The following is a 13,659-nucleotide window of genomic DNA, read 5'->3' on the forward strand; positions in this document are numbered from 1 at the left end:
TAGAATGGAAGGGCTGATAAAGTGATTCCCAGGTAAGGTCAAGTTAAAGGAGTTCATCACCACCAAGCCATTGTTATATGAATTGTGAAAGGGACTTATCTAGGAAATAGAAGGAGATCAAAAACTATGAACAGTGAAATGACAACAAACACAACTGTCAACAACTGAACCTAAAAAACATAAACAAACTAGACATAACAAAACAAAATAAACAACTAGAACAGGAACAGAATCTCAGAAATGGAGATCACATCGAGGTTATCAGCAGGGAATAGTAGAGGGGAGAAGGGAGGAAAAAAATACAGGGAATAAGAAGCATAAATGGTATGTATGAAATAGACAGGAGGAGGTTCAGAATAGTTTAGGAAACAGAAACCAAAGAACTTAAATGTACGACCCATGGACATGAACTAAGTTGGGGTGGGTAGGGAATGCTGTTGGGAGGGGTGTACAGGGTAGAGGGGAATAAAGGGGAGAAAAAAATGGGACAACTGTAATAGCATAATCAATAAAATATAATAAAAATAAATAGGAAAAGTTATTTTGGAAATAAGACTAAACTAGAAGGAACACAAGAGGAAATAAACACAACAGATAATTCAGTAAGAGAGCTAAAAGACAAAAAAAAAGAAAAATATTTTAAATTTAAAAGAAATGAAGGAAGGCAAAAGTAATTCATAGCAAGTGACTTATATTAAAAAATGGGCAAAGAAGATCCAAATTACAGATAACAGGATATTTGAAGAAGATAGTAAAAGTGAGAAAATAGCAGAAATACTATAATTAATAAATAGTAACATTCATTGTTCAAGGAAATTTTTCTGAATTAAAAAGATTTAAAAGTCATATTGAAAGAGCACAGCATGTACCTAAGAATATCAGCCCAAAATGACCAGCACCAAGACATAGTCTACTAAAATTAGTGGACTTTAAAGATAAAGAAAATGATACTTTCGGCTTCTAGGACAGAGCAGTGACTTACAAGGTAAAGAATAGTAATTACCATTAAGTCTTTTTGACTGGAATGCTTTATGCCACACAAAAAAGTCAGAATAACATATTTAAGACATTCATGATAAAAAATGTAAACCCAAGGATTTTGTAGTCAGCAAAATTGGCTTTCATATTTGAAGGACTCAAACAAAGTATAAGCAACATGCAAGTTCTCAGGGAATGTAGTTTTCTCAAACCCTTTCTGGATAATCTAATAGAGAATGAGCTTCAGACAACCAAAATGACTAGAAAGACTTTGTCATAAGAATAGGTAGTAAGTATGAAACATATAGTTACATGTATAAACAAAATTAAATGAGGCTGAAAAAGAGAATATAGTATGTAATAGTATATACTTAGCACAGATATAACTTTTAAAAAGATGAGAAGATTGAAGAGCACATAAAAAAAGAACTTGAAATTTTCTCAGTAATCATAAAGCGATTATCATATTGTTATCCTGAAAATGTGGGATAAAGTAAATTAGTAATTATAAATTATTTTATTTATTTTAGCCAATGTGTCCTTGATAATCAGGATTTCAATATGGAAAAAAGAGGAAGAGATTGGATACAATGGAGAGAAAATAAAAAATCCTGTAATACTGAATTTAAATAAAAAGAATATGCAATTTCTCAAGGAATTATTTAAACACACGCACACACACCCTGCATGTATACCTTAGCTCTGTCCCTATAGACATCTAAAAACAATAACAAATACAATAGTAGTTAGTGTCCCTAGAACCCAGATTGCATCCTAGTGCCCAGAGCTTTTTGGGGATTTAGTTGATTCCAAGTTTGTGGCAAGAAATGTACAAGATAAGTCTGGAACATCCTGTCATACCAGATTGCAGGAAAGCTATCAAAAACTACATATTAGAGACTCAGGCCGACATGAATAGGCCTCCACTAGCTAAAGATGGAACAACGTAATCATCAAAATAGATAATACAGCAGGTCCTTGAATAATATTTCATTCAACATTGTTTTATTATAATATTGATGGGATGGCTAGAAACTTAACTCTTGTTTATGTCAATTAGCCTATGGTAAAATTGGTTTCATTATATGTCGTTTCACCTAAAGCTGTAGAACCTACTGACCAGGTTAAGTGAGGACTTATTCTAATGAAACAGACTAAAACCTCCAGTTGACCTTAGACAGATAGATAGCCAGATATTTCTCCAGCAAAGTGGTTTGATTTGAGAACAATAAATAATTGCAATTTGGAACATGTGGTCAAATGGCAAACCACACATGCCATGAGAACAAAAAAGAGGAATGTTCTTTCATAGGGGAAAGGGAACGTTCAGAGGTGCTGTTGTAAACAGAGTCCATTGGAAGTGAAGTGGCTTTTCATTGGCTGAGTTGTAATAGTCTCTCATTGGCTGAATGATTGCCTAACAAGGAGAAGGTCCTCCCTCTTCCCCACTGGAGTAGGAGAGTAGAAAACATCTTCCTATTGAAGATGGAAAGTATGTCTCTTTCTGTTTGGGGTGACTGATGATGAGTAGTAAGATACGAGAATTCCCAACTCCTATTTAAATGAGGTTTCAGTTCATTGATCTTGCACTGTCAAATTATTTTAAATCCATAAGTTTATAATAAAATAAAAAATAAAACTAACTGGTCACCTTAGGATGATCATAGAGACCCAGTTCATACTATGTATAAATATTGTAAATAAGTGGAAAGGATGATGCATTTGCCTAGCCCCATATAAATTGAACCAAATTAGAAATGAAGGGGAACATATCTTTATAAAAGTTCCATTAACATATTTAAGGAAAATGATAGAATTCGCCATTTTACAACCCTGAATGAATTAATCAGTCTGGGCACTGCACACTAATGATTCACAGAAAGAGAGACAACCAAACTCATATGCTTCCTGACAAATGAACACGTCACTTATTTTTGGCCAAACAGATCAAACCCAAGGCAATCAAATGTCTGGCTCTAGCTCACAAGTTGCAGGAAATACAGATAACATAATAGCTGGAATTGCACCATATATGTATTCAGTAAGATATAGACTGTTGGTAACTCTAGAATTCAAATACCTCAGGTTCTTCAACAGATAAATTATTAGGAAAAGAAAGAAAATAAATAGAAGTGTAATTTAAATGATTTTGGGACTTAAAATACATAGCAATTTTTTTTCAAAGGGCAAGACTAGGTTATTGTTTTAGGTTTGCCCACTAGGGTAATAAAACTCTAAAAAAAATCAGAGAAGTGATTTCTGTAAAATGCAGTTATTACTTTTGAGGACATAAAAATCATTTAGTTGGGATGGAGCCCATGAGGGGTTTCTGAAGTGACTGTTCTATTTTTTGACTCGATGGTGATTGCAAGAATATTCACCTTATAGTAATTCATTTTGTGGAGTTCTGTACCTGTAGTTATCTTTACAATAAAAAATTTTAAATATTTTTTTAAAAAACTAATGTCACGTATCAAGTATGTTTAAATCCATGAGTTTATACATTAATAATGATACTAAAAACAAAAATATACAAAAAAAACCCTAATTAGTGTCTATGTAAACATTTGCTTTATAAGGTCTGTAAATTATACAGTTGTTTTATGCTTTTGGGTGTGCAATATAATATTTCATAATAAAAAGTTTTAAGTAGAATTATCTGTTTTTAGAAAATTAATATTGAATATGAATATTAAAAATAGCTCTTCTGTGAGCTCATAAAGTAATTTTACCATTGTAATTCTAAGCAAACAAGTAACTGTAAATTTTTTTAATATCAGAATTTTTTGAGTTTTTAGAAATGTTTTTTATCTCTTCTCCATAATGGAGGTTAAATTAAATCTGTGTGTGCGTGCGTGCATGTGTGTGTGTGTGTGTGTGTGTGTGTGTGTGGTTTTGGAATAAACATATTTTTTTAACTTTCCTATTTGTAAGAACATTTACAAATTTAAACTGCCTATTTTGAAATTGAGAATTTACAATTCCACAACTTAGTTATTTATAAAAGATTGATTTCAGTCTACCACAGAAATTGATTCTTTTTCAATCTGGAGACCTCAGTATGTTCTGATCTCATATAAAATTGGTAGTAGAATAAAAATGGATAACAATGAGTACATCCTGTCCCTTGTTTTTCTTTGCCAACCTACAATAATGCTTAGAATAGATTACAACATCAGTTCTCCAAGCTGGCCTACTTGGGATTTTCTTTCTACAAACATCCATGAGTCAATGAAAGGATTACAAAAGAGTCAACTCTCAATTTGTAAAATGAAAAAGATTGGTGCAGAAAAGAACAACTCAATTTTAAAGTAAAAGTCTCTTAAGATGCCTCTTACTGTCAGTGACAGACCAGTGACAATAATGACAGAGATGTGTAAACACCTTTGTTGATATAACCTAATAAGATCAACAAAGTGATGGTGTCAAACATCTCAGACACCATAAAATGGCAGTCATATAGTGTTCGTTCTGGATACAAACATAAGGTGGAGAATATTTTCTCTGTAATGCTTTATTCTTACTTTTTCTGTGGTTATTTCACTTTGCTAATAAAGTATGTAATTTTGGCAAAAGAGTTTATGCATGTTTTATATTTTTAATGTTAATATATATGTACAAAATTATTCATCAAATGCATCATCAGTGTGACAAAGGATAATAAGAAAGGTGGTGGTGAAATGGATTTTTGACTTGTGTAGCGTTTACATCAACTGTGTTTTGCCACTTTGGGAAATCTGAAAATAATGAGATGAAGCATAATAATCATTAACACCACTAACGACAGTAATTATTATATAGACAGGTAAACATATCACTTAGACATGCATTTACTTTTATGTGAAATGCCCTCTGTTTTTGATTTGATCTATATGTTTAAGAATCCACATGAACCAAATTAGAGATATCTAAAATACAGATATGAAAATCACTAACCCTCCCAAAGGTTTTCTATAGTTTCATTAATTGTAGGTCAAAAAATTTTCTTCCTTCTTTTACCAATAGAATATCTGTTAGTCTACTAGGTTCCTTTCCTACCACATAAAATTGCATATGTAAATATTAGTTGTGATCTGTGTGCTCATTTTACTATTTTTCCTGATCCTATTTCCAATAATCAAATCTAATGCTACTTCTCCCCAAATGAATTAATTTTCACTTTTTTAAAATTTCTCATTTTGTTCTTCTACTCTTCAACCTTCTTATATCTTCTTTCTCTAGGTACCCTTAATAATTTGACTTTTTATTGTCTGTTAATATCATTAGGGCCTGACAGGCCCCTATTAGACACTTTGTAAAAAGATAATATTTCTTTCTTTGCATAATTTAAAGGAATATATAGGTTTGTTCAACATCATATTTATTATTACTTAAGTAGAACCATTTGTAATTGCTCTGTTTAGGTTTAAAAAAAAACAATTGAAATGAAGCAACCAGTTCTACCCTACAGTACTTCCTTTTTATCTCCTAATCTCACCTTTTTCAGAACTCCTCTATGAATCTTATACTTAGGCATACTCATCTATTTATTCCAACCCTCAATACATTCTCTCTTAAGTCAGTGGTTCATCTTACTTGCCACTTGTTGTATTACTGTGTTCACCAAACAAACAGAACCAATACAATACAAATATATATAGATATATAGAAGAAATGAATTACAGAAATAGTCGCACATATTTACAGAGGCCAAGAAGTCCTGTGATGTAAATTTAAAAATATTTAAATATTAATATAAATCATGTTACATGATAAGGGAATAAGAGAGGACAGTAAACAAAGATATTTGTTTTATACACACACACACACACACACACACATGAATTCATAACAAAATAAGGAGAAAATACTCAAGACAATTACAGTCCTTGTTTCTGTAACTGTTCACAGGGTCACAGCTGTTATTTATAACTACCTTCTCTGACTACCCATTCTGGGTTCCCTTTGCCTTCAGCAAGCACCTCTGCTGGTTTTGGTTATTTACCTGGTGGGGTCACCCAAAACTTCATTCTTGAAGTATCTAAGCCATTTGTACTCCTGCCTGGATTGGGTGGTTGTAGCTTTTTCCATTGACCTTCTTTACAGGGCATGGTAATACCAAGAGACACCCTAATAGGTCTCTTATGTTCCAGACATACTCTTGCTTACCTCCATAGTGGAGTAATAATTCAACTTCCCCTTGGTAACCATGACCAGTCATCTGAGCCAACACTGTAGCTCTCTTCTTTACCTGTTATTTCAGGGGCATGAGGAGCTCCAAGTGGGCAGGTGGCAGATTAACTTCCAGTTGAAAGTAATCATTGTTGTGTCTCCTGGTGGAATCATTCTTCACCTTGGAACTAAAACCACTAGGCCGGAAAAGCATAAAGTCACAGAAATAGAAAGCAAAAATTTTGCTGATGGGTCACTGGAGGTAATAGTGAGTGATGCTGCTCCCATTCCTATCCTCTTCATTCCTAGACTCATGAATCCTGGCTATTATAGAAAAAGCACTGTTATTGGCTACCAATTCAAAACATATGCAGCTTTCTGTAGAACCCTGCCCCAGCCCTGCAAGGTATGTAAGTCTTCAAAAATGGGTCAAGTCAAGGAACATGTATAAAGGATCCATGGACAAAGACAGCGGGGGCTGGGGGAGGATTGAATGTGAGAGGTAGGGGTGGATAGGGCAGGAGAGAGTAATGAGGGGAAAAAAGGGAACAGATGCAATTGAACTACAATGAAAAGAAGGTCATTCCACACCACTATATTAAGCCAAATACTTCAGGACGGTGGAGAACATGTTAAGACCAGTGAATGCCATGAGCATGTGCTTATTGTAGCACTTCTGGAATGTGTGTGATTTGAATTCCTTGATCAGAAGCAATTCTGTGTGGAATACCATGATAGTGAATAAGGCATTCTGTAAATGCATTGATGGTAGTTTGGCAGAAGCACTTCATGCAGAGAAAGCAGATGCAAATCAAAAGCAAGTACCTATTCCAGTAAGAACATAATACTGCCCTTTCCACAGCAGAAGGAGCCCAATATAATCAACCTGCTCCTAGGTAGCTGGCTGATCATTCTGGGGAATGGCCCCTGGTATATTGGGCACTCACTGGTGGCCATAACCAGGTTGGCCCATGAGTGGGAGTCCACATTGCTGACCCCATGCATAACCTTTATCTCTGCCACCTTGGTCACTTTGTTCAAGAGTCCATCGGGCTATAACAAGGGTGGCTGGGGAAAGAGGCTAACTGGTAGCCACAGGGCGGGTTATTCTATCCATTTGATTGCTAAAATCCCCCTCTACTGGCGTCACCCTTTGGTGAGTGTTTGCATGGGACACAAATATCTTCACAATTTTGGGTGACTAAGGTAGGTTTATCCACATACATCTTCCAGCCAGCCAGCCAGCCAAACCATTGACTGCAACACATGAATCAGGGTATAGCCACACACCTATTCTCCTTCGAAACAAAGTGAACAGCATGGTGCACTGCCCATTGTCTGCCCATTGGGAGGATTTACCTTCACCACTCTCCTTAAAGGATATCCAAGTAAGAGGCTATAGTACTGCAGCTGCCCACTTTTGAGTGGTATCTCCTTAATCTGCAGAACCAACTATAAACCAGGCCTGAGTCTTCTCATCCTCTGTCAACTGATAACAGGGAGAGAGAAGGCAGTGTAGCAGGAGTGGGGATCATGGAAATTTGGACCACTTCTTTATGTAACTTGCTTGTTCCTTCAGGACTTGTGCCCAATAACATACACATCACTCCCATTCAATGATGGGGTGTTGCTGTGCATGCCTAACTTTATAGCTTCATGAATCAGATAACATTCAGTTCATGATGGGAAACTCAGGCCACATAGTAACTTGGTGACCAATAGTCAAGCGCCCAGACGTTACAAAGGCTCAGTAACAGGCCAAAAGCTGTTTGTCAAAAGGAGGTAGTTATCCTCAGATGATGTCCTAAAAGCCTATGCTGCGCTTCTCCTATAGGGGCTTACAAAAGGGACCAAACAGCATCCCTATCTACCACTGACACTTTAAGCTCCATTGAATCTGCTGGATCATATGGCCTAAGTGGGAGAGCAGCTTGCAAAGTAATCTGAACCTGTTGCAAAGTTTTCTCTACTTCTCAGCCTCACTCAAAATGAGCAGCTTTTTGGGTCACTCAGTAAATGGGACAGAGTAACACACTCAAATAAGGAATATATCACCTCCAAAATCCAAAGATGCCCACTAGGCATTATACCTCTTTTTTGGCTATAGGATGAGCCGGATGAAAGAATTTATCTTTCATCTTAGAAGGGATATTTCAACATGCCCCACACAACAGAGCCCCTAGAAATTCCACTGAGGTCCTGAATTTTAGTGAGGCCTCTGCATTTTAGTAAGATTGATTTCCCACCCTCTAACACACAAATGCCTTTCCAATAAATCTAAAGTAGTTGCTACTTCTTGCTCACCTTTCCAGTCAGCATGTCATCAGTGCGTCAATGCAATGGACCATATGATATCTTGTGAAATGGAAAGGCAATCAAGATCCCTGCAAACTAAATTATGACATAGGGCTAGAGGGCCGCTAGGTATAGTGAAGGTACAATGTGATGGAATATTTCTGGCTTCACCAGCTGCAAGGAAACTGCTTCTGGTCATCTTTATGGACAATGAAGTCACTTGCCAGAGCACTGATGCATACCAGGTACCAATGGATGTTAATTTGCTCAAGCACTGAAATCACACCTGGTGAAGCAGGTACAACAGGAGTCAACCTCTGGTTAAATTTACAATAATCCATGGTCATTCTCCAATATCCATTTGTTTTCTGCTCAGGTTAAATAGGAGAGTTAAATGAGGATGTGGTGGGAATCACCACCCTTGAAGCTTTCAAGTCCCTGATGGTAATCTCCATAAACCCTCCAGGAACGCACAATACTTTTGACTTACAATTTTCCCAGGTAGATTCAGTTCTAATGCTTCTGCTTGGCCTTTCTCACCATAATAGCCCTCACTCCACAGGTCAGGAAACCAGTGAGGGTATAGTGGCAACTATTAAGTATGTCGACTCCAATTATGCATTCTTCACCTGGGGAAATACCACAGGCTAGGTGTAAGGACCCATTGAACCCACCATGAGATAGAACTGAGCTAAAACTCCACTGACCACTTAACCTTCATAACCCCCTACTCTGTCTGGTGGGTCACAGTGACATTTTGTGTCTCCTGAATAAGAGTCAGTTTGGAGTTAGTGTCTAGTAGACCCTACAGGTCTGATTATTTTCTTTTACCTACTGATGTTTGGTTATGCTGGTGAAAGGCCATAGCTCTCTTTGGGTGAAATATTAATTGTGTAAATTTTTGGTAGTGTACTAGGGTTTTTCCTCAAGGGAATCTGGTCTTCCCTTCATTCAAGGGGTCCTGGATCTATGCACTATCTCAAGTCTGGAAATTGATTGAAACACGGTACCTCTCTGTTTTTATTTGAGTTAGGCTTTTGTTCACTTGGTGTAGAACTTCTCTGGTTATACAGAAAAAGAAAGAATTTAGTAAGTTCACCATCTATTTCACTTCTAGGAACACCATGATTAACTAGTCAAAGTCAGAGGTCTCTGCAAGTCAGACTATTCTGATTACTGTTTTGGCTCTGCTGTTCATTGCGGTAACCACACCCAACTTGTCTTTGGCAGTTGAGTGCCACCACTGGGCCCCTGCCACCACAAGATCCAATTACCCTTATTGCATTTAGGTTTTCAAATTGAATGGCTATAATTTCCATGTCAGGTCTGGTCTACAGAGAAGAGCAATCATGGAGCAATCCCCTCACAAGTTTTTCTCAGAGTATTGATGAAAGCTATGTCTGCTGGACCCTCCCAGTACAGGTAAATAGGTCTTAAATGACAAATCCACTCCAACATTCCAGTCTTTCTAAGACTCTGAATACCTTCCTCTGCATTAAACCAAGGGAGGTCAAGCATTTCCAATTTGCTCACTAAAAGCCACTTTTTTGTCCATGTTTTAGTCAAGCAACCAGTCAAGCCCTTAGAGACCTTTCTAACTCCCAAGCCACAACATTAAATGCAGAATCTCTGCTTAGTGAGCGAGCCCATATCAATAAATTTGGCCTAATCTGACTTTATATTCTTTCCATCATTATCCCAACCCTTCATATCCCATTCCCATACATTTCCTGAATTCCTGCTTACAAAAATACAATGACAATGAATTACCAGAAAAATTATCACACTTGAATTTCATGGCAATATCAAGTTGCCATAAAGATTATAAACGCTTACTCTCAATTTCTGTACTTCTGAACTCTAACAAACTGTGTATAGGATATAACTGCTTTACCAGTCACACTTTGATTAACACTGATATAGATATTGTAAACATCTACAGGTTGAAAAAATTATTTCAAAAGTTCTAAAAAGTTAAAACTGACATGGTGTGTCAAAAATGCCAACACTGGGACATTTCTCCATCAAACACTGCTCTGAAGATAGGTAATTACAATAAGGAAGAAAATATGTGACTAAGCTTATCTATACATAACACTAATATTACCTATCTGACAAGTCTAGAGTAAGCCTACTTATCAGTGACCATTTTGATTCAAGATATTAGGCTTTCTCTTCCTAAAATCTGGCACCATGAAGAATATAGTGGATTTGTTTCTCTGGTTGTTTCTGATTGTTCATTTTTGGGGAGTTTCTGCTTATCTTGTTTGCCCTGGGTCTAGTCAGAATGAAAAATAGGGCTGGAGATAAGATTACTTCATTGAACAAAATGGTTACATTAGTCATTTACATTCTTGAAGATGAAATTCAGTCCCAACAACTGGCAGATAATGACAGGTGAATATATGAGTTTTACCAAAAGATAAAGCCTAGAACCAGTTATAAACTTCAGCCTCTTAACTCTCCTTCAGACAAACGACAAAAGGTAGGGAGAAATGTGTCAACAAACCAGAAACCCAGAGTCAGAGAGGCTCCTGAGAAAGAAAACATCTGTGAAGTTAGCGCATGACAACCTGGATTTCAGAAAAGGACTTGAGTTCAGTTTTAAGGTGGAAACTGTTAAACACCAGAACTTGACCAATTAGGGTGGGCTCCTAGTAGCAGAATGGAAAAGACAAGAAGGAGAAAGAATGTGGCCCTCCCCACCTACAGGAGGCAGGTGAGAAATGGCAGTGGAGAAGTTATGCCACACTGCAAGTTTAAACAGGGAAATCTGTGCACTCTACATTGGGACTAAGAGGAAACAACAATGTGTGTTCAGGGTATAGAGAGTAATCAGCAAGAAAGAAACACAATTTATGGGGCTAATGCAAAGTGGAACAAGTGCTAAGTGGGCAGTATATAAAGAGAAGACGGGCCTCTGGGTTTTCTGCCAGAATTTGGAAAAAGGGCTAGCAAGATAAGCAGAATCTTGGTTTTAGCACAAACATACATCCTGAGAAAGTAAAAATGAGCTCAACTGAGAGAGTAAAAATCTACCCACATTATTAGACTTGGGATAACAGCAGCTGCAAACTTAACAGTAAATAGTATATCTCTAAAGGACACTGAAGGTGTACAGTGTCCTAACAAGTCCCAACTTGGAATGACTCCTGCGTTGTTAAGTACTGAGGAACTTTACTCTCTAAAATCATAGATTATCAGAGATTTTGCTTTTTAAAATATCAGTAAAAATAAAACAGATCACTCTTGCTTGGAGGGTCTAAGGCCCTTTGACATAGAGAAACATCCTCAATTTACAACCCAGGTGCAGAGATTCATATTAGAGGTCTCTGACTACAAGAGTCCACACCCATCTTAGCTGTGTACCTTCCAAGGACACAGGGAGCCTGCATGTACTTTACAGTCCAAACCTAATGTTGACCCCTTCAGCCACAGCTCTCACTTTTGCTTTGAGCCTCTCAAATACTGCTTCATTTAAGTATCACCTAAATTCTGCTCTTTCCCAAAATCCTCTCTTTTCCTTTGTTTGCTGAGATATTGAGGTTGCTCTGGTATGCAGTCTCCTTCCTTGTGTTGTCTCAGTAAGCCTGACTGTCAGATGACAGGTTTGCTTCTGGTCATTGTTGGCTGGTTAGGAAAAGTCTCATCAGTACTAGAGAGAGATGAGGCAGCCATGAAGAAACCCAGTTAGAAAGATCAAAGGGGATTGTCTCGTGGGAACAAAGTAAAAGTCCACTTACCAGAACCCAGATATTTGAGTAGGACAAGAAGGAAATATGCTTTAGTGCCAAGACCAAGTGTTAGTCTGTTAGAGCCTGAGTATCTCCTGCCCCCAGTTCAGATTGGTCTGAGGAGAAGGAGATGGCATGAAAACAGCAAGGAAAGATTCAGTGGTTTCAGCTGAGGAAAGTACAAGGGAAGCAGGAGCAGGGACCCAGCTGGTTGTCTGAGGTATAGGTAGGAGCAGGAAAAAGGGCCGTGGGAGATGGAAGTCCAACACACCAGGGGGTCTGCCTGGGGCCTCCCACAGGGAGATGCCTGAGAGTTAAATTCTGCAAAGGACAAAGCATTTCCTCCCCACAGGCATTTCTTTATCTCTTTGAAGGGGAAAACACTAGGGAGGAAAAGTGGGGAAGAGTAGAGGGAGGGGTACAGCCAGTGGCAAAGCCCAAAATAATGGACTTCGAAGTAAAAGAAGCATCTTCGGATGAAGCACTCTGTAAATGTAGTGCTTTGTGCTAGAGCTGGGACTCGCCAACTAATGGAAAACACATGGAGTCTGATGTTTTCTTGATCTTTACACCTTACACCATTTTTCTGAGCTATATGAATGCCCCCCAGGATTTGACTTTTTTTCCCCTCGCCTTCCCCTTTTTTAGCATATGAATCCAAGATCTCTGTTCGAGGGGAGAGATTGGGAACACTGCATTTTTTACTTATTTCGAGGATTTGCTTGCAAACAGCAGTGAATGGATCACTGTGAGAACACAATGATATTTTCATCTCTGACTGAACTATTCCATTCTGTTCCTGCTCCTTTTAGGGAGAGGAAAATTGTTCCTAGTTATTTTGGTCTAAAGTTTTTCAAAACTTCCATTACAAACCATAAAGCAAATTTGACTTCTGGGAAATTCCATTCCAGTTAACTTAAAATGTGTTTATATGGTGAGGTATGTCTCTCTAAAGGTTATCTTTTTATAATCTATTTTAAGAAGTAGATTTCATAGCAAAAGAAAAAAAGAAAAAACACCTCTTATTACCTTTCCTGATTTGTGGTATGAGCAGGTGTGGAAGGAATTCCAGGGTCAGGTGGGGACAATAAGATGACCTCTGAGAGCCAGTTCTGAGACCATGCTTCTTTAGAAGATGGTTTCCCTTTGGGTGGTGGGTACACAGTGCAATATACAGATCTTGTATCACAGAAGTGCACACCTGAAGCCTCTCTCATCCTATTAGCCAATGCTACCCCAATAAATTTAATTAAAAAATTTTTTAAAGACCATGTGTTTTCAGTCATATGTGGAGTAGCACACACAACCAAAAAGAAATCATGACTTTCCAACAATCCCACCGATGCCACCATAATAGGCTCTTGCTCAAAAGATAACCTTACCTCAGCTCTTTCCCTTCGGCACAAGTAAATCCAGGAACCCGTCCCGCCACCACTCTTGCCCCACCCCTCCACATACGCATCACTATTTCTTTGTTTCTTCTTTTTTTAACCACTGCTTC

The 13,659-nt window shown here is 37.6% G+C and overlaps 1 protein-coding gene across 1 annotated transcript in view; it reads right to left on the reverse strand.

Moving 5' to 3' along the window:
* DMP1 (dentin matrix acidic phosphoprotein 1) overlaps window positions 1-13,375 on the reverse strand; it is a 32,347-nt gene extending 18,972 nt beyond the window's left edge. The window contains exon 1 of the mRNA XM_054591578.1: window positions 13,188-13,375. Within this exon, the coding sequence (XP_054447553.1) occupies window positions 13,188-13,375 (188 nt within the window). The remainder of the gene's footprint in view (window positions 1-13,187) is intronic.
* Window positions 13,376-13,659: the final 284 nt, after the last annotated feature.

Source organism: Pteronotus mesoamericanus, unplaced genomic scaffold (genome assembly GCF_021234165.1).
Source record: "Pteronotus mesoamericanus isolate MK-2021 breed Mesoamerican mustached bat unplaced genomic scaffold, CSHL_Meso_final scaffold_232, whole genome shotgun sequence".
NCBI lineage: Eukaryota > Metazoa > Chordata > Mammalia > Chiroptera > Mormoopidae > Pteronotus > Pteronotus mesoamericanus.